The sequence below is a fragment of the Oncorhynchus clarkii genome, chromosome 9, assembly GCF_045791955.1.
Source record: "Oncorhynchus clarkii lewisi isolate Uvic-CL-2024 chromosome 9, UVic_Ocla_1.0, whole genome shotgun sequence".
Taxonomy (NCBI): domain Eukaryota; kingdom Metazoa; phylum Chordata; class Actinopteri; order Salmoniformes; family Salmonidae; genus Oncorhynchus; species Oncorhynchus clarkii.
Genome location: NC_092155.1, coordinates 36,487,259 through 36,512,932, shown reverse-complemented (window position 1 = coordinate 36,512,932; position 25,674 = coordinate 36,487,259). Strand labels below are relative to the sequence as shown.

The window sequence follows — 25,674 nt, the reverse complement described above, 5'->3', positions numbered from 1 at the left end:
GACAGGGAATTTTTACTAGGATTAAATGTCAGGAATTGTGAAGAATTTAAATGTATTTGGCTAAGATGTATGTAAACTTCCGACTTCAACTGTATATGCATCCTTTCTAACATACCGTTCTCAGAAACCTGTGGTTAGTTATTCACAATTTTTGATGAACAAATAAGGTTTGCATGTACAGAGGGGCAAAAAAGTAATTGTGCAAGTTCTCCCACTTAAAAAGATGAGAAGCCTGTAATTTTCATCATAGGTACACTTCAACTATGACAGACTAAATGAGAAAAAAAATCCAGAAAATCACATTGTAGAATTTTTAATGAATTTAGTTGGCAGACTTAAGATGGCAAAAAACAACATTTGAAAGTGTACTGACCCTGGTGCTAGAGGGGGTACGCAGCTGGAGGATGAATGTTTGAAGGGGTACGGGGCTATAAAAAGTTTGGGAACCACTGCACTAGGGGACAGTGCAAATGGGATAAAATCTTTGCCACAGCAAATCAAATATTGAAAATAATCAGCTTGCCTTGGTATTCTGTTTGATGTCTAATCAAAAGGATTAGCCATAGAAGCCCTTTTGTGATTAGGTCATGCACATTTAAAAAGATTGGATTATTTATATCATGTAACTGGCGTCTTGCTCCCCCTCCCCCTCGGTCAATTCCTTTCTTTGACTCTCTCTTTCTCTCTCTTTTCATCTATTTATCTCTCACTCCCTCTCCCTGTCTCCCCTGCCTCCCCTCCCTTTCTGGCTCCCTCTCTCTCAGTGTGGGGGCCAGATAAATGGAGGGGACATTGTGGTGTCTGCGTCACGGGCAGGCCACGGCCTGGTGTGGCACCCTCACTGCTTTGTGTGCAGCATGTGTGAGGAGCTCCTGGTGGACCTCATCTACTTTCACCAGGAAGGGAAGATCTACTGCGGCCGGCACCATTCAGAGATGCTCAAACCCCGCTGCTGTGCCTGCGATGAGGTGAGCCCGGCTGGGCTTAGAGGGCTGGGGTGGTGGGAGGGTTGGCTGGGTTAGCTGGAGCTCAGAAGGTTGAGATGGGGTTTAAGGTGGTGGGAAGTTGGGAGGAGCTGGAGCTGGAGCTCAGAAGGGTGAGATTGGGTTTTACAGGGTAAAGAGTGTTGAGGGATCTCATTCGTCCTTCCACATCAGTTATCCAGCTCTGCAGAAGTTTTGCTCTGTTTGACTGAGTCTTATTTCTGCTAATGCTAAGATGCGTGCAAGCCCAGAATCTGTCACCGCTTGGTGTCTATCTCTCTCCCCTCTGGGGTTCTATGGTTTGACAGGCTGTTCTCTGTCTCTCCTGCATATTATATTTCATTGTCTTTGCTGATGAGCTTGGTGTCTCTCTAATAGCGTCAGATGATTTTGCTGATGATTATCTTTGCTCTCTCTCTGTCTGCCTGTCACGCTCTCTCACTCTCTTTTTTAGATTATTTTTGCTGATGAGTGCACAGAGGCAGAGGGCAGGCACTGGCACATGAAGCACTTCTGCTGCTATGAGTGTGAGGCTCCGCTGGGCGGCCAGCGCTACATCATGAAGGATGGACGTCCACACTGCTGCCACTGCTTCGAGTCCCTGTATGCAGAGTACTGTGACGCCTGCGGTGAACACATAGGTACATGGTTCTAGATGTTTCCTAAACACAATTTATACATGCTTACTGCACTCTTCTCTTTCTTTCTATTGATTATTATCAGATTGTACGTTTAGACATGGAAATAGATAAATCATGCAAAGATTATTTTCTTCAAAACGCACCTGCATCCTTTTCCTGTTTTTCTGTCTTTCCCTCTGTCTCTGCCACTCTCTCCATTGCTGTTCATCTCCTGCCATCCCACTCAGTCTTTCTTGGTAACTTTATATCAATCCCCGTTTTTCTTTATAGCATTTCTTCCCTTGCTCTATTTTTCACCCTTTCTTTGTCTCTGTGTCTCTTTTCCATGTATCTTACCCCCTGTCTTCCAACCTCTCTCTTTGACTGTGTTGTTCCCACACACTATAAAACTCACTTTGTCTTTCTCTGTGTCATTAGCGCCATCTCTCCATGTCTCAACTCATTTCATTATTGACATGTTTTTTGTGTGACAAAACACAATGGCGTCGTTCAAGGACCCTGTAGTCGTTAAGAGAGAATAGTCATAAAATCTGAGATAGAAATCCATAGCTTCAAGCATTCATGACTAACGCGTATAATAGAAAACATTACATACCAATTTACAGTAGAAGTCATTTGGAAAGCAGCTGTCACTCGATAGCAGAACAGAACACTCAGAGCCATGTGCATCATTCAGCTGTGCTAAGACATGACTGGCTAGGGAAATGAAGGTGGTTATTATCTGCTGCCCAGAATCCAGTTAGACAGGGGGAAGCTATGAGCCATTCAGACCCAGAGGATGCCATGTTGTGTCCAGATGGACCATGTGAAATATTATTAGTTCCCTTGGTTTATGAGAAGGGCTTTCTATAAATGTATTTTTAAATTATTATATAGACCGCATAATCCCAGTTTTGGGTAAAATCACAATATCAGTTTGTACTGTATTTAATTTCTTCATCCAGTAAATATCATTAAAATATTTTGCAGGCTCATATTTTACAGATTAGCTGTTGGCTTACTGAGGAGTGATACAGTCTCACTGTAGATAATGGGTTTATTAGACTCAGTATGTGATATCCCAACACTGACACCTTATCAGTAGTAAGTAGTAGTATTATTTCAAATTCTAATTGTAACCGGTGTGAAATGGCTAGCTAGCTAGCGGGGTGCACGCTAGCAACATTTCAATCGGTGAAGTCACTCGCTCTGAGACCTTGAAGTAGTTGTATCCCTTGCTTTGCAAGGGCTGCGGCTTTTGTGGATCCATAGGTAACGATGATTTGTGGGTCGCAGTTGTTGACGTGTGCAGAGGGTCCCTGGTTCAAGCCCAGGTAGGGGCGAGGAGAGGGATGGAAGCAACACTGTTACATAATGACAGGATCTAATCCTTTCCCCAGGCATTGACCAGGGCCAGATGACATATGACGGGCAGCATTGGCACGCCACAGAGGAGTGTTTCTGCTGTGCCCGCTGTAAGCGTTCCCTCCTGGGGCGCCCCTTCCTGCCCAAACAGGGACAGATCTACTGCTCACGCTCCTGCAGTGCCGGACAGGTGAACAACCACCACTTGACTGAATGTTCAGTTGACCATTGTATAGTATGTGTATTTTATATGTATTTCAATTATATGTTATAAATTCTATAAATTCCATCAATCAGGACCCAGACGAGTCAGACTCATCTGACTCGGCCTTCCAGAGTGCCCGCTCCCGTGAGTCTCACCACAGCATCAAGATTCTAAAACCGGAGCGCCGAAATGCCGAGCAGGAGCGTCGCCAGCCAGCGCCCATGACTGATCGTCTATCTGTTGAGGTGGACCCCCTGTCTATCCAGATGGACCGCCTGAGCCTTGGCTCTAGCCAGACACCCAGTCGAACACCCAGCCGCACACCCAGTCACGCCCCCAGCCGCACCCCTAGTCTCAACCAAGTGTGGATGAGCCGGGATGAACCTTACCCCCCAGCCTATGAGACAGCCAACGAGGGCTCCCAGCAGGATGCCTCTCCAACCCCCAATTCCCTGCTCCTGGGCCTGTGTAACCCCAGGAAAGGCTACAGCCCCAGCTCCCACAACCCCCTGCCCCCAGCCCAGAGCCCTGTCAACCCAGGAAAAAGGCCTGAGTCCAGAGCTAAAGTGCAGGGCAACACGAAGCGAACGCCCATGGCGGCACTGAGGGGTCAATCCTTCCAGGACAACTGGATCCACCACAGCCAAGACGAGTTCCGCCCACCCAAGCTGAGGACCCAGATGAGCTTCAACGAGGTGTCCAGCCAAGGCCAGGGCTTCTCGGACAAGAGGAACATCAGCATGCATGGCTTCCAGAGGGACAGCAGGCCCCCCCTGACCAGGACCAGGAAAGCAATGAGCAATGGTATGAGCTTCACAGAGCCCCTCACCCCTCTGGAACAGACCCCCCGAGGATCTATGGAGTCTCTGGCCCTGTCCAATGCTACAGGTACTGTACCCTCTCAACTGAGTTTAGAAGCTACATTGTAGAGGGGCTTTATTTTCGGCGGTTGTTAAGCCAGCACAATTGTCAAATGTATGCTTGTTTTGCAATTTCGACCTGTTAAAGCCGGCGCTCTTCTGTTTTCAAACCCTAGCATCAGGATTGGTAAATGACCTAGCTTGCGCTGAGGTGGGAGGGTTGGCAATATTTGGGGTGTATCCTTAAAAACTTGTGCCAAAGTGCAAATTTCAGGTAACGCTGGTCCCCACGATCTAATGAAACATTCTGGCAATGTTTAAAGAACAAATTGGGCCTCCCGAGTGGCGCAGTGGTCTAAGGCACTGCATCGCAGACACGGTCGCCAGGTGTACAGTGTTTCCTCCGACACATTGATGCGGCTGGCTTCTGGGTTAAGTGGACATTGTGTGAAGAAGCAGGGCGGCTTGGGTGGGTTGTGTTTCGGAGGACACACGGCTCTTGACCTTCCCCTCTCACGATTCCATACGAGAGTTGCAAGGATGAGACGAGACTGTAACTAACAATTGGATACCACTATATTGGGGAGAAAATATAGGTAAAAAAATAACAAATTAAATGTGTTCTAGGAACATTCTTGCAACATCTGGCGAATGCTTTATGCAAACATTCTATAATCATCAGTACGGCTGGACAGTTTGTGTGTCATGAAAACATTTGCCACGATCTATCAAATGTTCTGGGAACTTTCACAGAACCAATTCTGGTTTGCTGGGAAAACATTACAGGTACATTGTGTTTGTTTCGGGATTCTTCCGTCGAAGGAGAGGAGGACCAAAATGCAGCGTGGTTGAAATTCATGTTTGTTTTTAATAAGAAAACTATGCATGAATAAACTACAAAAACAACAAACGTGTAAACCCGAAACAGTCCCGTGTGGCACAAACACTGACACAAGAGACAATCACCCACAAAACCCAACACCAAACAGGCTACCTAAATATGGTTCCCAATCAGAGACAAGTATGTATGTTTCTATGGTCAGGGTGTGACAGTACCGCACCCCCCCCCCCCCAAGGTGCGGACTCCGGCCGCAAAACCTGAACCTATTGGGGAGGGTCTGGGTGGGCATCTGTCCTCGGTGGCGGCTCTGGTGCTGGACGTAGCCCCCACTTCACCATAGTCTTAGTCCGCCACATTGTCCGCTTCCGTGGCCTCCTAACCACGGCGACCCTTCTAAATGACCCCACTGGACAGAGGGGCAGCCCGGGACAGAGGGGCAGCTCGGGACAGAGGGGCAGCTCGGGACAGAGGGGCGGAAGCTCTGGCAGCTTTGGACAGAGGGGCTCTGGTGCCTCAGGGCTGAGGGGCTCTGGTGCCTCAGGGCTGAGGGGCTCTGGCGCCTCAGGGCTGAGGGGCTCTGGCGCCTCAGGGCTGAGGGGCTCTGGCGCCTCAGGGCTGAGGGGCTCTGGCGCCTCAGACTCCGGCAGTGCCGGACAGGCGGGAGACTCCGGCAGCGCCGGACAGGCGGGAGACTCCGGCAGCGCCGGACAGGCGGGAGCAGCTGTAGGGATGAGACGGAGAGACAGCCTGGTGCGGGGGGCTGCCACCGGAGGGCTGGTGCGTGGAGGTGGTACCGGATAGACCGGACCGTGCAGGCGCACTGGAGCTCTTGAGCACCGAGCCTTCCCAACCTTACCTGGTTGAATGCTCCCGGTCGCCCTGCCAGTGCGGCGAGGTGGAATAGCCCGCACTGGGCTATGCAGGCGAACCGGGGACACCATGCGCAAGGCTGGTGCCATGTAAGCCGGCCCAAGGAAACGTGCTGGAGACCAGATGCGTAGAGCCGGCTTCTTGGCACTTGGCTCAATGTCCACTCTAGCCCGGCCGATACGCGGAGCTGGAACGTACTGCACCGGGCTATGCACCCGCATTGGGGACACCGTGCACTCCAAAGCATAACACGGTGCCAGCCCGGTCTCTCTAGCCCCCCGGTAAGCACAGGACGTTGGCGCAGGTCTCCTACCTGGCTTCGCCATACTCCCTGTGTGCGCCCACAAGACATTTTTGGGGCTGACTCTCGGGCTTCCGTCCGCGTCGCCATGCTCGTCTCTCCAACTCCATTCTCCTATAACCCTCCAGCGAATCCCAGGCGGGCTCCGGCACTCTCCCTGGGTCGACCGCCCACCTGTCTATTTCTTCCCATGTCGTATAGTCCAGACTTCGCAGCTCCTGCTGCCGCTGCCTGTCACCACGCCGCTTGGTCCTGTTGTGGTGGGTGATTCTGTTACGGGATTCTTCCGTCAAAGGAGAGGAGGACCAAAATGCAGCGTTGTTGAAATTCATGTTTGTTTTTAATAAGAAAACTATGCATGAATAAACTACAAAAACAACAACCGTGTAAACCCGAAACAGTCCCGTGTGGCACAAACACTGACACAGGAGACAATCACCCACAAAACCCAACACCAAACAGGCTACCTAAATATGGTTCCCAATCAGAGACAATGACTAACACCTGCCTCTGATTGAGAACCATATCAGGCCAAACACAGAAACAGACAAACTAGACACACAACATAGAATGCCCACTCAGATCACACCCTGACCAAACAAAACATAGAAACATACAAAGCAAACTATGGTCAGGGTGTGACAGTGTTATTACATTACCTGGAAACTTACTGAGAATGTTTGGGGAATGTTCTGTGGGGGTTGTTACAGATGTCGTGCACAACATTTTAGTGAATGTTAGGAGAACATACCAATGATATTTCCTTATAAAAAATGTTTTTAGGATGTTATCATCCTAATGTTAGATAAAACTAGAACTAGAACGTATTGGGAATCTTAGCTAATGTTCTGGGAATGTTCCCGGTTTGCTGAGAAGACTATCATAAAAGGTTTGGCTCATGTGACTGCTTTGAAATAAATCTTAATTACCAAAGCTTTCTTAAAAGATCAAGTTCGGGGGCATCTATTTTTTATATATGTGGGCTATTGTACATTATTTTATCCAGCTACTGTTATTATTTGCATGTATGTAAAAACCCCTCCATGCCCATCATTGAACGAGAGATAGGATGATCCGGTGACACTCGTATTTAAAAACATTTAAGTGAATATCCTGTAACAATAGCTTGTTTTCTGTTTTTTTTTATTAAAAAACAAGCCCTTATTGCAGGGGTTCCCAAATGTTTTTGTCCCATGGCCCCATTTTGATATCTAAAAATTCTCGTGACCCGAACCATGTGAAACAAATGATGTAATTAACAGCCTATGTTTACTTTTTTAATTGGGGCTACGCAGTCAATTGCAAAACCTTCTAACAGTATTTCTGAACTCACCATCATGTACTTTAAATGTGGGGCTATGACAGTCAATTGCAAATTAGTCTGACATAATTTATCTTATCTCACCAGCACTAATGAGATGGGTGTGCTTAATGCATGTCCCGTCAGAGCTTCTCAAAGTCAGTGGGCGTGGTTGACAGTGCACACCTCATCTCTGCTGTCACATCCAACCTGGATCGATATTTGTTTTTAATGCAGACGAGAGTACTGAATCAGCGTACCATGAGTTGCAATGTCACGTTCTGACCTTAGTTCCTTTGTTTTGTCTTTGTTTTAGTATGGTCAGGGCGTGAGTTGGGGTGTGCAGTCTATGTTCTTTTTTCTATAATTTGGGATTTCTGTGTTTGGCCTGGTATGGTTCTCAATCAGAGGCAGCTGTCAATCGTTGTCCCTGATTGAGAACCATACTTAGGTAGCCTGGTTTCACCTTTGAGTGGTGGGTGATTCTTTTCTGTTCAGTGTTTTTGTATTCACCGTTCAGGACTGTTTCGTTTCGTTCTCGTTATTTTGTGTTCATGATAATAAATTACCAATATGGACACTTACTACGCTGCGCATTGGTCCTCTTTTTCCACCAACAACGGCCTTTACATGCAATGCTCGGAGGGAAACGGCACAGTATTCCCTTTGAGTCAGGAACCAAATCTCCTCCATAGTGACCCGTGAATACATTGTCTGCAGAATTCAGGCACATGACAGTGCGATCAGCTGATTGATTTCACTTAAGGGCATGTCAAATGAGCCAGGGTCACAGTCAAACAGATTTTGCTGATATGGTCACTCATCTGTATAATGTTTTTGCATTTGCCCTGCATGCTTGCGTTCTTTTCGTTCAGTTTCCCAAATATGTCTATTACATAGGAAAGGAGACACATGGTCTGTTCATTACACAGACATTCAACAAAGTATGTTTATTTATATTCAGTGTGAATGACAACAGTTCGTCTGTCACGACTTCTACCGAAGTCGGTTCCTCTCCTTGTCCGGGCGGTGTTCGGCGGTCAACGTCACCAGTCTCCTAGCCATCACCGATCCATTTTTCATTTTCCATTTGTTTTTTCTTGTTTTCCCACACACCTGGTTTTCATTCCATCATTACATGTTGTGTATTTAACCCTCTGTTCCCCCCATGTCTTTGTGTGGTATTGATTGTTGTAAATGCTTGTGCACATTGTTGTTCTGGTGCGCGACGGGTTTTGTACCCATTCTTTATTATTCTGGATGCCGGTGGTTATATATATACACTGCTCAAAAAAATAAAGGGAACACTTAAACAACACAATGTAACTTCAAGTCAATCACACTTCTGTGAAATCAAACTGTCCACTTAGGAAGCAACACTGATTGACAATAAATGTCACATGCTGTTGTGCAAATGGAATAGACAACAGGTGGAAATTATAGGCAATTAGCAAGACACCCCCAATAAAGGAGTGGTTCTGCAGGTGGAGACCACAGACCACTTCTCAGTTCCTATGCTTCCTGGCTGATGTTTTGGTCACTTTTGAATGCTGTCGGTGCTTTCACTCTAGTGGTAGCATGAGACGGAGTCAACAACCCACACAAGTGGCTCAGGTAGTGCAGCTCATCCAGGATGGCACTTCAATGTGAGCTGTGGCAAGCAGGTTTGCTGTGTCTGTCAGCGTAGTGTCCAGAGCATGGAGGCGCTACCAAGAGACAGGCTAGTACATCAGGAGACGTGGAGGAGGCCGTAGGAGGGCAACAACCCAGCAGCAGGACCGCTACCTCCGCCTTTGTGCAAGGAGAAGCACTGCCAGAGCCCTGCAAAATTACCTCCAGCAGGCCACAAATGTGCATGTGTCTGCTCAAATGGTCAGAAACAGACTCCATGAGGGTGGCATGAGGGCCCAACGTCCACAGGTGGGGGTTGTGCTTACAGCCCAACACCGTGCAGGACGTTTGGCATTTGCCAGAGAACACCAAGATTGGCAAATTCGTCACTGGCGCCCTGTGCTCTTCACAGATGAAAGCAGGTTCACACTGAGCACGTGACAGACGTGACAGAGTCTGGAGACGCCGTGGAGAACGTTCTGCTGCCTGCAACATCCTCCAGCATGACCGGTTTGGCGGTGGGTCAGTCATGGTGTGGGGTGGCATTTCTTTAGGGAGCCGCACAGCTCTCCATGTGCTCGCCAGAGGTAGCCTGACTGCCATTAGGTACCAAGATGAGATCCTCAGACCCCTTGTGAGACCATATGCTGGTGCGGTTGGACCTGGGTTCCTCCTAATGAAAGACAATGCTAGACCTCATGTGGCTGGAGTGTGTCAGCAGTTCCTGCAAGAGGAAGGCATTGATGCTATGGACTGGCCCGCCCGTTCCCCAGACCTGAATCCAATTGAGCACATCTGGGACATCATGTCTTGCTCCATCCACCAACACCACGTTGCACCACCGACTGTCCAGGAGTTGGCCAATGCTTTAGTCCAGGTTTGGGAGATGATCCCTCAGGAATCCATAGCCTGTAGTGTGGTTTTCCACTTTAATTTTGAGTGTGACTCCAAATCCAGACCTCCATGGGTTGATAAATTTGATTTCCATTGATCATTTTTGTGTGATTTTGTTGTCAGCGCATTCAACTATGTAAAGAAAAAAGTATTTAATAAGAATATTTCATTCATTCAGATCTAGGATGTGTTATTTTAGTGTTCCCTTTATTTTTTTGAGCAGTGTATGTTAACAGGCAGACCTTATTTACATAAGTATTCAGACCCTTTGCTATATGACTCGAAATTGAGCTCTGGTTCATCTTGTTTCCATTGATCATCCTTGAGATGTTTCTACAACTTGATTGGAGTCCACCTGTGGTAAATTCAATTGATTGGACATGATTTGGAAAGGCACATACCTGCCTATATAAGGTCCCACTGTTGACATTGAATGTTAGAGCAAAAACCAAGCTATGAGGCCGAAGGAATTGGCCGTAGAGCTCTAAGACAGGATTTTGCCGAGGCACAAATCGGGGGTAGAGTATCAAAACATTTCTGCATCATCAAAGGTCCCCAAGAACACCATGGCCTCCATCATTCTAAATCATTATAAATGGAAAAAGTTTAGAACCACCAAGACTGTTCTTAGCGCTGGCCGCCCAGCCAAACTGAGTAATCGGGGGAGAAGGGCCTTGGTCAGGGAGGTGACCAAAAATTCAATGGTCACTCTGCCAGAGCTTCAGACTTCCTCTATGGAGATGGGAGAACCTTCCAGAAGGACATCCATCTCTGCAGCACTTCACCGATCAAGCTTTTATGGTAGAGTGGCCAGACAGAAGCCACTCTTCAGTAAAAGGCACATGACAGCATGCTTGGAGTTTGCCAAAAGGCACCTAAAGACTCTCTGACCATGAGAAACAAGATTCTCTGGCCCTACGGTGAAGCATGGTGGTGGCAGCATAATACTGTGGGGATATTTTTCAGCAGCAGGGACTGGGAGACTAGTCAGGATCGAGTGAAAGATGAACGAAGCAAAGTACAGAGAGATCCCTGATGAAAACATGCTCCAGAGCGATCAGGACCCCAGACTGGTGAGAAGGTTCACCTTCCAACAGGACATCCACCCTAAACAAACAGCCAAGACAACGTAGGAGTAGCTTCGGGACAAGTCTCTGAATGTCCTTGAGTGGCCCCGCCAGAGCCTGGACTTGAACTCAATCGAGAGACCTGAAAATAGCTGTGCAGCGACGCTCCCCATCCAACCTGACAGAGATTGGGAGGATCTGCAGAGAAGAATCTTGTAGCATCATACCCAAGAAGACTCAATAATGTAATCACTGCCAAAGATACTTCAAGAAAGTACTGAGTAAAGGGTCTGAATACTTGTGATGTGATTTTCTTTTTTGCAAAATGTTATAAAAGCTGGGTTACTACATGATTCCATATGTGTTATTTCATAGTTGTGATGTCTTCACTATTATTCTACAATGTAGAAAAAGAAAGAAAGAAAGAAAAAACCTTGAATGAGAAGGTGAACAATCTTTTGACTGGTACTGTATATGTATAACCAGGATTTTGGAAAATCTCCCGCTACCTAATTTTCTTATCAGGCGACCCCTAGTTTGGGAAATGCTGCCTAATAGGCCACCCTTACCCTACTACAGTATATTGAAAGCTGGTTCAACAGCAATGAGTCTAGTGTCTTTCTTATCCTGGCCTAGGGTGGCAGGTAGCCTAGCGATTAAGAGCATTGGGCCAGTAACCAAACGGTCGCTGGTTGAATTCCTGAGATGGTGAAAAAACTGTTGATGTGCCCTTGAGCAAGGCACTTAGACCTTAATGCTCCTCCTGTAAGTTGCTCTGGGTAAGAGCATCTGCTAAATGTATTTGTATTTCCATGCATTCATCATGTAGCCTGTTTCTAAATGGTCTACTTGTGAGGCATTATTCACATAGGCCTACCTGCAGTGTATAGGCTACTCCCTTTGGCTTGTATCCACCCCCGCCTCTTGTCCGGTTATCCAACATATGTGCGGCTCCTCCAAACATATGCAAATGATTCAGTCCTATAACAGCAGGCCTAGGTTATATCTTGCTTATTGATAACGTGCCTCGCACATACAACACAATTTACAGGAGCCTAGTATTTATAATTTGAGGATAAGTGCGACGAGTAAAGGCCTATACTATACTGAAGCCAATTACAACAACGTTGACTGTCAACACTCAAAACATATTGAGCAAACACTGATATTTTTTTGATTGTTTTAATATTGCTGTTACTCGTTACTGTAGCCGATGCTATTTAATAAACTGTATCAATCCACAATGGACTAGGAAAATAATATTCGGTGACCACAGCCAAATTGGAGTTGATGATGACGCAAAGACCATCAATAAGCAACAGAACTTGAGACAACGGCATGCAGTATTGACCAGTGAGGGGTCAAGGACTCGTCACACCTATCATTTATTTATTCATCAAAACCCAGCCCTTTTGAGCCACTGTCAGCTATTGAGTTTATAATTCCCTCAGTGAAAATAGTACAAATATTTGATAATATGATAATAGGGATCATGAATGATTATTTAATACCTTCAGTATCTATATACATGAATAACCTGTGTGTGTATCTTTCCCAGGTAACTCACTGGATGGGGTAAGTAAGCGTCAAGAGCACCTGTCCCGATACTCCATGCCAGACCTTAGTAAGGACTCTGGGATGAATGTGTCTGAGAAGAGTAACATTGGCACACTGGGTTCATCTGTCCAGTTCCGCAGCTCTGAGTCCCTGACCTCTCGGCCCTACGGGTACCTGAATGCGCCTGTGCAGGTGGGGTACCCCCTGGGGTACTGGGATTCCCCCCAGCCCCTGGCCTTTAAGGGTACAGGTCGCGTGGGCCTAATAGGGAGTAGTGGTAACCTCCGCATGACCCCCATGAGTGAGAGGATCCCTCGTCGTCGGCCGAATGGGCCAGAGCCCATGCAGCAACAACAACCAACACAATCACGGCGACGCAAACACCGTGGCAATGGTAATGATGGAAACGGCAACCACCGCAGCAGCGGTCGCCACTACCGGCGTTCTCGACGCTCACGCTCTGACAATGCCCTCCACCTGACGGCCGACCGGGGAAGTCATATGATGGAACCCCCGCACCGTCGTGTTCAGGAGGACTATGACCGTTTCCCCGCCGGCCTTACTGCCCGGGACCTGTTTGGGGTGGAGGGCATAGGCGGGTACAGACAGCAGCCTTACAGACCCTGCCCCCGCACCACCTCAGACCTCACCCTGCACAATGCAGCGGGGGGTGGGGGGATGCAGTCGCTGGGCCTTGGGGGACCACACTTGGGTGGGGAGGGATACGGGGAGGGGGCGGACCCCTGGTGCTCCAGCTGCTCCTCATCCTCTGAGTCTGAAGAAGACGAGGGTTACTTCCTGGGGGAGCCCATCCCCAGACCTGTCCAGCTACGCTACCTCCACAATGAGGAGCTGCGCCACAGATACAGCCCTACAGGGATGGGAGGGATGGGGGGCCACCATGGACCCATACATGGACCCCTACATGGAGGAAACCAAGGGCAGCTGCACGGACAGCTCCACATGCGCCAGAGGAGGAAGAGCAAGAACTGCATCATCTCATAGAGAGAGTTAGGGATGGTGAGAATGGAGAGAGAGGGAGTGGGAGGGTGACAGAGAAAAAGAAAGTGAGAAAGAAAGGAAGGAGAGGGAGTGGGAGGGGGAGAGAGAAAGGGGGGGAGAGAGAGTATATGAAAGAGTGATCGTGTGTGTGTCAAAGAGAGGCCTATATATATTTGATGTGTGTGAGTTACACAACTAGCTCTATGCGGGGGGGGGGGGGGGGGGGGGGGGGGGGGGGGGGGGGGGGGGGGGTATACACCTACACAGTATGAGCTAATCAGGACAAGAAGCCTGCAATGGAGTCAGGTGACTAACAATTGGCAAAAACATCACATTTGTATTGTTAACCGTTTATTATTATATAGCCCAAGAAAGGTTACGGCATTTGATTGATAAACAGAGTGTGCGTGTGTGTGTGTGTGTGTGTGTGCCTTCCACAGATACATAACAGAAATATGGGACTTATTCATAACATTTTACTGCTGTAGTGAATTTACCAGCTGTTATTTAAAACCAGTTTAACAATGTCTAGAAATTGGATTTATGCATGCATAATGTTCAGTACGTCAACAAGGCCTACAGATAATACAGCAAATAATTGCAATTCATGCTGGAGTTTAGCAACTCTTTAGCATAATTTTTTCTATCTTGAAACCGACAAGGTATAAATTCACCATGTCTGTAAAGTTGAATGAATGCTCCTAAATGACTCAGTTTCAAATAAGTATTGGTACACAACTCCAAGAGCACTAATGGCTGAAGTGCTCACATATTTTATGTACCTACTGGACCTTGGAAAACCACCTGAGTGGACCCTCTCATAGCATTAACCAACCAATGACTTATAATCAGTCCATCACTTACTAAGGAGAACCAAAAACTGTCTGGCAAACACCACAGCCCTCCAAAACCAGTCAGCTGGAAGTGTGATTGTGGACGATGTGTGCTAGATAGATGCCATACAGTGTTGTCGTTTACCTCAGTGGAAACCAAGAGCTGCTGGATCTACAGTACAGTTGGCTAGCAGATTGTGTTATCATCCTGTATAAATAGCCGTTGAACCGAACTACACTGCCCTGCTCTCCACGCTTACCAAGGACAGCTCTAGCCTACGCACCTTGGCCATTCAGGCACAGTAACGTCCTGTATAGTCCTGTTTTCTCCTGCAACATGCTTTGTTTTTCAACGTTATAATATTACTACTAGATAAAACAAATAATAACAATAATAATACCTGTTAAATGTATATAACAGTAAAATAAATGTTATTTAAGTTTTGGATGTAGTAATGTAAATGTTCTGTACATAATGGTCCTAAATATTTATATATATTTTGTAACTACAGAACCATTATTTGTATAACATGATGTAGAGATAGAAAAGGCTTGCATGTTTATTTGTTGATGTTGTGTCATATTGGAATTAAAGTGGATTTCAATGAGCAATGGAAATGTCACATCTTTTGGTGACACGATAACAATAACCATGTTTAATAGGCCATTATAAACGTTTATAAGTGTATATGAATGCTGTAATGCTGCTTGTTCCAGATTTCTGTGGTTGGTTCTAGCTGGAATCCCGTGTTGTTTTGGTTGACTGACAGTCTCCGTTCCTCCGGACACCGCTCCAAATACTGGTGTGGAAATACGATCTGTTCATTACCAGTCTGCTGTTATTAGACTGCCTTACTGGCTTAGACTACTACTTACTGGCTTAGTGATCATACATCAATCTAAACGCAGCAAAAAAAGAAACGTCCTCTCACTGTCAACTATGTTTATTTTCAGCAAACTTAACATGTGTAAATATTTGTATGAACATAACAAGATTCAACAACAGACATAAACTGAACAAGTTCCACAGACGTGACTAACAGAAAGGGGGGATCAAAATCTAAATTAACAGTCAGCCTGGTGTGGCCACCAGTTGCATTAAGTACTGCAGTGCATCTCCTCCTCATGGACTGCACCAGATTTGCCAGTTCTTGCTGTGAGATGTTACCGCACTCTTCCACCAAGGAACCTGCAAGTTCCCGGACATTTCTGGGGAGAATGGCCCTAGCCTTCACCCTCCGATCCAACAGATCCCAGACGTGCTCAATGGGATTGAGATCAGGGCTCTTCGCTGGCCATGGCAGAACACTGACATTCCTGTCTTGCAGGTAATCCCGCACAGAACGAGCAGTATGGCTGGTGGCATTATCATGTCAGGATGAGCCTGCAGGAAGGGTACCACATGACGGAGGCTTCCCTGTAACGCACAGCGTTGCGATTGCCTGCAAGGATAACAAGCTCACTCCGATGATGCTGTGACACACCGCCCCAGACCATGATGGACCCTCCACCTCCAAATCGATCCCGAGTACAGTCCTCTGTGTAATGCTCATTCCTTCGACGATAAACGCAAATCCGACCATCACCCCTGGCGCGACTCGTCAGTGAAGTGCACTTTTTGACAGTCCTGCCTGATCCAGCGACGGTGGGTTTGTGCCCATAGGCAAAGTTGTTTCCGGTGATGTCCTGCCTTACAACAGGTCTACAAGCCCTCAGTCCAGCCTCTCTCAGCCTATTGCGGACAGTCTGAGCACTGATGGAGGGATTGTGCGTTCCTGGTGTAACTTGGGCAGTTGTTGTTGCCATCCTGTACATGTCCTGCAGTTGTGATGTTCGGATGTACCGATCCTGTGCAGGTGTTGTTACACATAGCCTGCCACTGCGAGGATTATCAGCTGTCTGTCCTGTCTCCCTGTAGCATTGTCTTAGGCGTCTCACAGTACGGACATTGCAATTTATTGCCCTGGCCACATCTGCAGTCCTCATGCCTCCTCATGCCTAGGGCACGTTCACGCAGATGAGGGACCCTGGGCATCTTTCTTTTGGTGTTTTTCAGAGTCAGTAGAAAGGCCTCTTTTAGTGTCCTAAGTTTTCATAACTGTGACCTTAGTTACCTACCGTCTGTAAGCTGTGCCTTAACGACCGTTCTACAGGTGCATGTTCATTAATTGTTTATGGTTTATTGAACAAGCATGGGAAACAGTGTTTAAACCCTTTACAATGACGATCTGTAAAGTTATTTGGATTTTTACAATTTATCTTTGAAAGACAGGGTCCTGAAAAAGGGACGTCTCTTTTTTTGCTGAATTTACATGTTCAATACGATGGCCCTGAGCTGACTGCTGCACACATTGACCACCTTTATTGGGTAGTAATGAGAAAATATGTAGATCAGGTTGATTTAATACTGTAAATATAATTTGATGAAATTTAGCAAGTTAAATCATGCATGCATACATTTTGCATACGGGTGGTCCCGGGATTCAAACCCAGTATCCTGGCATTGCATGTGCCATGTTCTACCAACTGAGGTACAGAGAATTTGCAGTTACTGGTAGATCGGGGTGATTTGCAGATCAGGGGATCTAGGGAATAGCACTATACAATACAACACTGAATCAAACACCCATATCATTTTTAAGAGCAGATTTATTTTATTAGAGTGAAAACATTCAAACGTTGTGTGTAAATAGATTATTCCTCTGTATTAGATATAATCATCCTTGTATATCAACATAGCTCATTTATGTACAATTATCATGTCATGTATTTTTATTTTTTTATATATATGTCACAGGGCTTAGAATTCATTAGCTATACTTCAGTAGGAAACACAAGGGCAATAGCTATATCTTCCATCACATTGTCAAGAGCAATATTGAAAGTTGATAACACATCATAAATTATTAAGTTTCAGTAGCAGTCACGATCACAGGTCAAGACAGAGCTTCCAGAAGGCTGAGCACCAGGAGTGACTTTGGCCTGACTGACCAAGGACACTAGGACAGGCCAGCTCATGAGTCATGACATAGACTTGTGCTATTCAACATCGGTAATGTCACATATCCAATCAGCACGTATACAATATTGAGTTTCATTTCTGAGCTTTGTGAGATATGACTGTGTGTGTATGTTTTGGTATACAAGCACACCACTTACACAGGTTAAGACAAAGGGGAGTGTGTGTCACTGTGGTGATGGTTCCCTGGTGTCATACTCCTCTATGAACTGTTGCATGGCCTCTACACAGCGCAGGCCGATCTCCCCGAGGTTCTCCTTCAGAGATGGCTGGATGGGCCGCTCCAGAGACGGGTCCTTGGCTATCAGCATCTTCACCACCACGCCAAACGTGTCACAGTCCTGACGGTACACCTGCATAAAAAAAACAGACAGTCAGCATTTTCACCACCACACTTAACTGTGCATCACAGTCCTAAAACACATACTGTACACACTAAATCTATCTACTAAACCACATCATCTTCTAATCTAAACTATATCTTCTAAACCCAACCAAACGATGGCACAGTCCTAACTGTACACCAGCGTGACATAAAACACACACACACACACACACACATAAACATATTTTCATGGCACGTGAGAGGTTGTTTTGTGGCTCCTGTTCCAGTGAGGAGCTTAGCACCGATGGTCTAAAGAAACTCAGCTCACAGTATTACCAGAAGTATTCAGACACAGGAGAGGAGCAGGCAAAAAAGAGACTGGAGAGGGGGAAATAGGAGTGAGGGAGAGAAAGAGAAAGAGAGGGGGGGTGAAGAGAGAATAATCACTAGAGATAGAGCAGATGTGAAGAGAGGGTGAAAGAAAGAAGGTGAAAGAGAGAGGTTAGAAAGTAAAAGTGGGAAAGAGGGAGAGAGAGTTCTGGGAGAGATGCTTGGGGCAAGAGGTCCCGTCATGTGTGTGCCATTACCACGGAGTGGATTAATAGTCTAAGGTAGCAGCACTCACGCACAGAGAGCTGTTCACACCATGCAAAGGTGTATGTTGGTTGGTTCTTCGATCCTTTTGGGGACATTTCCCACATCTCATGAGGACAAAGGCTATCTTAAAGTTAGTGTTACAATTAGGGTTGGTTGGTGCCTGCATGCATGAATGCGCAGCCTAGCGGTTAGAGCGTTGGGCCAGTAACCGAAAGGTGGCTAGTTCGAATCCCCGAACCGACAACATGAAAAATCTGTCATTCTGCCCTTTAGCAAAGCAATTAATCCCCCACAACAAAAATGTTCTATTTATTGTGTGTGTGTCTTTGGAGGACGAGTATATCAGCTACCTGTTGCCAGACTGCTCTCTCACAGAGCCTACCTTCTCCAGTTACCATGGAGATGTGAAGAGCGAGAGTGAACTTGTCATCAGTCGAGTGGATGGAGAGACAACACCCAACACACCTCCCACTGACAACTTCATGTGATGTTCTGTCACATTAACTGTGACGTATCCATCACAGCGCGTGTTTAAAAACCTATTGAAAGACAACCGAACTACGCCCATGTGATGACTGATTAATGATGAAAAAACCTGGACAAACAACCTGACAATAACAGGAGCTCCATCTTCGGCGTAATTCAGAGTCCACAGAGGCAGAGAGGTGATAGTCCGGGGTCCCATTGTGACATAGCTGCTCTAAGAACATAATCCGCACAGCCCGAATGCACACCTCCTCACAATTCCCATCCAACGTGGCTCCGTGTACGCGTCCTCTATCCATTTCAATGTGTTGACGGTTGGAGAAATTGCTTGAGCCGCACAGATAATTCAAAAAGTATGAAAACCAACGGTTCAATATTCTAGAACACTGCTGTGTGCACGCGTACACATTTTGGACTCTGATAGGCACTTAAGAGTGATTGGAGGTAAACAACACAGGGATGTACAACATCACCATGTATTGGCTCTGATCATGACTGATTACCTATTCAACTGATTCAGCTGCTAAAAGGAAGAAACAAATTATGATAAATTCGAGGCAGCTTCAGCTGGCCATTTCTCAATTAGTTTTGGCACTGCAGTGATCAAATCTCCCAAGCCTCTCTCCACAACCCCCTCTCTCTTTCTCTCCCTCCTCATCCCACCCGCTCATAATCCTACCCCCTCTTTATCTCTCTCTCCTCTATGTTACCTCTCTAACCCTCTCAAGCTCTGTTTTTGATGTTTACACTAGTGTAAATAATTTTACCTCTCTCCTCACCTGCTGCTGCAGTGTGGTACATCCCCTCTCTTTCTCAATCTGTTTCACTGTACTGTGAATGGTGCTATACCTGCTCGATTTCTCTCCTCTTCTGTTGGATGGCTCTGTTTCGTGCTGTGGCCCTGCTTATGGTGGAGGGGAGCTCTCTACCCCTCTCTCTTTCTTTGCTGTGGGATTTCTCCTTCTCTTGAGCCACCTACAGAAACACAGGGGTGAGAGACAGTGATAAGCATTCCTTAAGACCTTAACACACCGTCAGTACTCTGGCAGCACGTGGCTAGTCTGCCTGTGTTTGCCTTTCAGAGCACATCTGACTGTTGTTGAGTTCCTTAAAAGTGCATCTCTCTCTCTCTCATTAAGGTTAGCAGGCAGCCAGGCTATTTGAATAATGAGCATGTTTAAACTGAAGACGACGACGACCTTGTGCTCCTCTCCAAGTCAGACCACACAATTACTCCAACTTTCTCATTCTTTATGCTGCGTCTGTGCTTTCTCTGTCCTTCCAATTCCTATCACACCAAGGGGCGTGGAGGACACACACACATGCATACACACACACGTTAATAATCTTCCCGAGCAGTCTAGCCAAGATTGCTCAAATGTTTGAGGGTTCTTTTCATTCTGTGATTTGAAGGACTGTGAAAGACTGTGTGTGTACTAAATATTTTTGACCGCGAACATCATGGGAAAAGAGATGCACTCATGTTTCTATTTAACATGAGGAAATGTGTTGAAATGCGTACCTCCCAGTGTGGCGCATCTCACTTCTGAGAAATTGAAGCAGCAGTCAAGCAGGGAGGGATCATAGTGGCGAAAAGTTTTTTATGATGAAAGAGGCCTGCATGTTGTACTTTTTGGAAGATGAAGGGAATGATTAGACTTTTTCGGCCACCACCATACACTACGGGAGTAGGACAGCAGATACAGTATGTGTGCACTACTGTGTACAGCGCAGACTCCCCCCATCCCAGAAGAGGCAGAGAGGAGTGGTGGAATGTGGACTTACTATGAACGACACAGGCTGCTTCTCCTTCTCTCTGCTGGGGCCTGCAGAAGACCTGAGAGCACCTGCAACATAACACAGACAAACCACGTCTTCACCACAATTCAACACAACACACTCTACCAGCTCGGGAACAGATGGGGGATAAGTTAGACCTAAACTACAGCAGCTGACATCTGTGATAAACTCAAAAATCTTTGATTGGCACAGGTGGTATCTCTAAATTAACTATCTCTGATTGATGCTGGGACTCCTCAATTTACCCAGTGTCCTCCTCAACTATCATCACATTGGTGTCTCTAGCTGCAGGTACAATTCAGGCCTAAGCTTCCCCATGTCATCTCTCTGGGGGCAGCGGGAGGTTTATTGTCTACAGGCAGCGCGCAGGGGCTAAAATGAATGTTTCTTTAAGCACAATCCATTGGGTGTGATTTGAGAAAGCTGCCTAGCAACGTTTGACTGCAGTGTGCCTATATGAGGCGATAGCTTTGTTAGGGCTCAGTATATACAGCTGGCTGTCTGCCCGGTACTTCACTCCCTCTTTCTCCTCATTTTCTTTTGCTTTCTCGCTCTCATTTTCTCTCTCTTTCTGTAACACACTATAGAGATGAGTCACCATAATAGCATATCTCTCAGGCACATAGAGCAACCTGTTCCTCACACAATCTCTCTCTCACACACTTCCACAGCACTGCAGTCTGCGCAGAGACTTAGCAGCTGAATTAAATAGGAGAAGAAAACACCACTGTGGTTGAGAATAGCAATACAGCTCATGTTATCAACACCAAAGAGAGTAAAGATGACATGTATGGTTTCTATTGCAGGTAACAAGACAAAGGTCTTCTTCAGGCAATGCAAAGTTATTCAAGAAAACACTTTCAAACGTGATAGAGAATGGGGCTAAACCATAAGTGCTAATTGTTGACTTGCAAGCACATCGACTGTGGTCTTACAAAACTCTTCATGATAATAACGTGATGAGGAGAAATCTGATGATCAGAAACATGTAGGAATATACAGTGGCTAAATACAAATGGTTAATAGTGACCAAATCAAATGTTATTGGTCACATGCTCCGAATACAACAGGTGTAGACTTTACTGTGAAAGGCTTTTACTTACAGTACGAGCCCATTCGCGACAATGCAGAGTTCAAAAGTAAGACAAATATTTGCAGGAAACAAATAAATGAAACAGAAACACGAACAAAATGGTATGTGTGAGTGTGTGGGTAGAGTCTAGAGACCAATTAGTTATCCACTGATTCAAAACGCAAAGACAGCACCTATAATTTGATGAATATCTACCAATGCCGTGTGCAGCCAGCATTATGTAACATTGTCATGTTGTTGCTTGGTGAATATCAACCACCGGGAATGCTGATGAGCAAAACACATTCCAAACGTAGCCTATATGTCAGAATGCAAATATTATTCCGAGTCAACATGGCCACTGCTTGCTCACACTGCTCTCTAGTGTTCACAGGAGGAAAGTGATATAGGTCTAAGTATGTATTGCCTGTACTTTTAAACTGCCAAGATATTTGGTTCATGGCACAGATGGTAGAGCTCTTACCCTGTAACCACCGAGTCATTTGGTCTAACCCTCCCTAAACTGCTACATGAGTATAAACCTACTGCTGTGTTCTTTAGGAGTAGAGGCCCTGGCGGGACCGCTCCTGTCCATGTTCCTCTGGTCGTTGTACTGGTTGTTAGGGCACGGGGGGCCTTGTGGTGGGCCGGACTGGTCCCTCCAGTTGAACCGTGGGCGAGGGGTGAAAGGGTGGTACCTTTGGAACCCAAAACTGAAGCGGGGCTTCCGGAATGAATGATCGTCCCTTATGAATCTATACAGGAAGAAAAACAGTAGAAAAAATATTTACACTACCGTTCAAAAGTTTGGGGTCACTTAGAAATGTCCTTGTTTTTGAAAGAAAAACAAAACATTTTGTCCATTAAAATAACATCAAATTGATCAGAAATACAGTGTAGAAATTGTTAATGTTGTAAATGACTATTGTAGCTGGAGACGGCTGATTTTTAATGGAATATCTACATAGACGTACAGAGGCCCATTATCAGCAACCATCACTCCTGTGTTCCAATGGCACATTGTGTTAGCTAATTCAAGTTTATCATTTGAAAAGGCTAATTGATCATAAGAAAACCCTTTCGCAATTATGCTAGCACAGCTGAAAACTGTTGTTCTGATTAAAGAAGCAATAAAACTGGCCTTCTTTAGACTAGTTGAGTATCTGGAGCATCAGCATTTGTGGGTGATTACAGGCTCAAAATGGCCAGAAACAAAGACCTTTCTTCTGAAACTCATCAGTCTATTCTTGTTCTGAGAAATGAAGGATCACAAAGAACATTCGTGAGACGCAGAAAAAATGAAAAGATGCTGGAGGAGTGCTTGACGCCATCTGTCAATCATGGTGGAGGCAATGTGTAGGTCTGGGGGTGCTTTGGTGGTGGTAAAGTGGGAGATTTGTACAGGTTAAAAGGGATCTTGAAGAAGGAAGGCTATATCTCCATTTTGCAACGGCGCTTAATTGGAGCAAATTTCCTCCTACTCCTGGGACAATGACCCAAAGCACAGCTCCAAACTATCATTATTATTTTTTATTTAATCTTCATTTAACTAGGCAAGTCAGCTAAGAACAAATTATTATTTACAATGACGGCCTAGGAACAGTGGGTTAACGTTTACCTTGTCAGCTCTGGGATTTGATCTAGCAACCTTTCGGTTACTGGCCCAACACTCTAACCACTAGGCTACCTGCTGTCCCAAACCTGCCACCCCTTCCCTTCAGGAAGCATTGGGTGAAATCTGTTCAGATTACCTCAACAACTTGACAACTAGAATGCCAAAGGTCTGCAAGGCTGTAATTAATGCAAATGGAGGATTATTTGACAAAAGCAAAGTTTGAAGGACAAAATTATTTTTTTAAATTATTTAAATAAAAAATCATTATTTATAACCTTGTCATCATCTTGACTATATTTCCTATTCATTTTGCAACTCATTTGATGCATGTTTTCATGTAAAACAAAGACATTTCTAAGTGACCCCAAACTTTTGAAAAGGAGTGTATATGGATGAGTGAGTGAGTGAATATTTCTACAACCTAATCTGAATTGGACAAAGTGGGTGAAGATAAGGAAATGTTGAAATTATCAAGAGCAAACCCTTGAACATTTACAAGGTTGCTCTGAAATGCCCTCTAATCTTACCGCGGTCTGTAGAATCTTCCTCCAAATCTTGGTCTAAATGAACCAGTTATTCTGGGTCTAGGTGGACTTCTCATTCTTCTGAAAGGTTGTTTCTCCTCCTGAAAATGTCACATAGTAAGCTAATTACTGTTCCTGATGAGAAACTATTTTCACAGTGCTCTAGCCTTTTTGCCAGATCTTTATGCAGTAAACACAATAAAATGAATATGACAGAAGAGTTGGCAAAAGCACATACAGATCTGGGACTGTCTGGGACCATGCTAAGGCGGCCGTTACACACAATCACTCAAACACAACTACAGTTAAATTGATTGAATGACTGATTGGTGTATGGATTATATACCTCAGTGTTATGTTTGATAGGTACGTCGCTGGGCCTCTTGTCACGTGACTCTTCACTGCGTTCTTTGTGTGGCATGGTGGAGCTCTTGAAAGTGAAAGTAACAATCATATCAATAATATGGGGGGGTGTTGAACTTTACTCTAGTGTTTTTAGCTGATGTGTAACTATTGCATTTGTTTCTGGGATGCGACTGCCAGTACAAACCAAATGTGCAATGTTTACTTGTGCTAGAATGACCACAATTCTTGAATAATATTCTTGCAACAATAATTTAGCCGATCCCCCAAAACAATGCATGTTTGTTTCAGTTGTGAACAGGATATTGCATTGGCTGGACTATAATTCCTTCACAATGAAACAATCAGGAAATTGAGTTTTGGGTAGGGATTACAGAATTAGGGTGCACTTCACTTCTTGTGTAAAACACTTGGTTAATAACATAACAAACGAACTGACCGTTTGACAGATGTTTCCTTCAATGAGACAAACCAGAGGAGGCTTTGAATGATTAGGACATAATAATAGCGGGTTTATTTACCTTGCCCTGTGAAGATTCCTGCTGCCGTGGATCCATTTATTTTGTTTAGAGGAGCCAGTTTAATTGTGTTGCCTCCAGCAGCGCACGTTTGATCTTTAAGTGTTGTCTTGTATTGCTCTATGACATTCGTTTAATTGTCACCTCACAGGATTTCTTTCGAGACGGCTTCATTTTGGTTTCGATTTCTACGCGAGCAATGCAGAAGGTGTAGCCTAGTGGTCCCTTGTGGACATTCAACTTCTCGTTTTAAAAGGCTGTGTAGGTAAGCTTTCCAGAGACAGCACACCACTGGGTAATATTAGCTGACTAAACTCAACTACATGGTGAAGTCAATTTCTGGTAACCCGATGAACCGTTGGTGGAGTTAATCGGACACTTCGTTCAACATAAACTGTATGCAAATGAACCTGTCCTATCACCAGGTTTCCTTAAAAACCAATTTGGAAAACCAATAAACGCGGATAAAGAAGGCTTGTTTAGCCATATTGTGCTACTCGGAGTTGTCACCTGTGATTTGCGTTCCTGCCAAACCTGCGACTTTTACAACAAACACTGTCCGATTATTGCCACAAGATGGCGTGCTGAGATAACATTTAGACTTCTCAACTACTTGTTTGATTAGAGTGGATCATAGAGCTGGCTCGACGGCTAATCTTTGTCATAATACCCATAAAACCTAGCGGTCACACGGGAAATGGTTCCAACCGTTTTTCCATCATATATTTTTCCCGTAGGGGATTTTAGAAACACTTCAAATAACCATTGAGCATGAACAGGGTTTGGCAGCTATGCACCATTTCTTGAGTACCCGACCTGAAACTGAGATGCCTCCTACATAATTTATTGTCTCACTGACTGAATGGACTCTTAATCATAACATCTTTATTTTTTAGGACCGTATTTTTAACAGGTCAAAGGGTATGCCATGGGAGTTTGCTTACAGCTCTTCCTACGCTGGTTTGTACTTGGGTATATGGGAAAATGACTTAATTTTGGATCCTTCTAATAACCATTTCTTTGACCGGATTATATGGTGGGGACGC

The 25,674-nt window shown here is 45.4% G+C and overlaps 2 protein-coding genes across 2 annotated transcripts in view; one reads left to right on the top strand and one right to left on the bottom strand.

Moving 5' to 3' along the window:
- The window catches only part of LOC139417216 (prickle-like protein 2), a 102,541-nt gene extending 89,062 nt beyond the window's left edge, over positions 1-13,479 (top strand). The window contains exons 5-9 of the mRNA XM_071166462.1: positions 765-968; positions 1,438-1,624; positions 3,004-3,158; positions 3,266-4,061; positions 12,476-13,479. Of these exons, the coding sequence (XP_071022563.1) occupies positions 765-968; positions 1,438-1,624; positions 3,004-3,158; positions 3,266-4,061; positions 12,476-13,479 (2,346 nt within the window). The remainder of the gene's footprint in view (positions 1-764; positions 969-1,437; positions 1,625-3,003; positions 3,159-3,265; positions 4,062-12,475) is intronic.
- Positions 13,480-16,943: 3,464 nt separating this feature from the next.
- Positions 16,944-25,178, bottom strand: LOC139417215 (periphilin-1-like). The gene is made up of 7 exons (XM_071166461.1): positions 24,632-25,178; positions 24,094-24,177; positions 23,751-23,848; positions 22,155-22,363; positions 20,522-20,583; positions 19,586-19,711; positions 16,944-17,681 (listed from the first exon to the last, which is right to left on the bottom strand). The coding sequence occupies exons 1-7, from the start codon at positions 24,665-24,667 to the stop codon at positions 17,496-17,498; spliced, it is 801 nt and encodes a 266-aa protein (XP_071022562.1). The 5' UTR covers positions 24,668-25,178; the 3' UTR covers positions 16,944-17,495.
- Between the last annotated feature and the right edge of the window lie 496 nt (positions 25,179-25,674).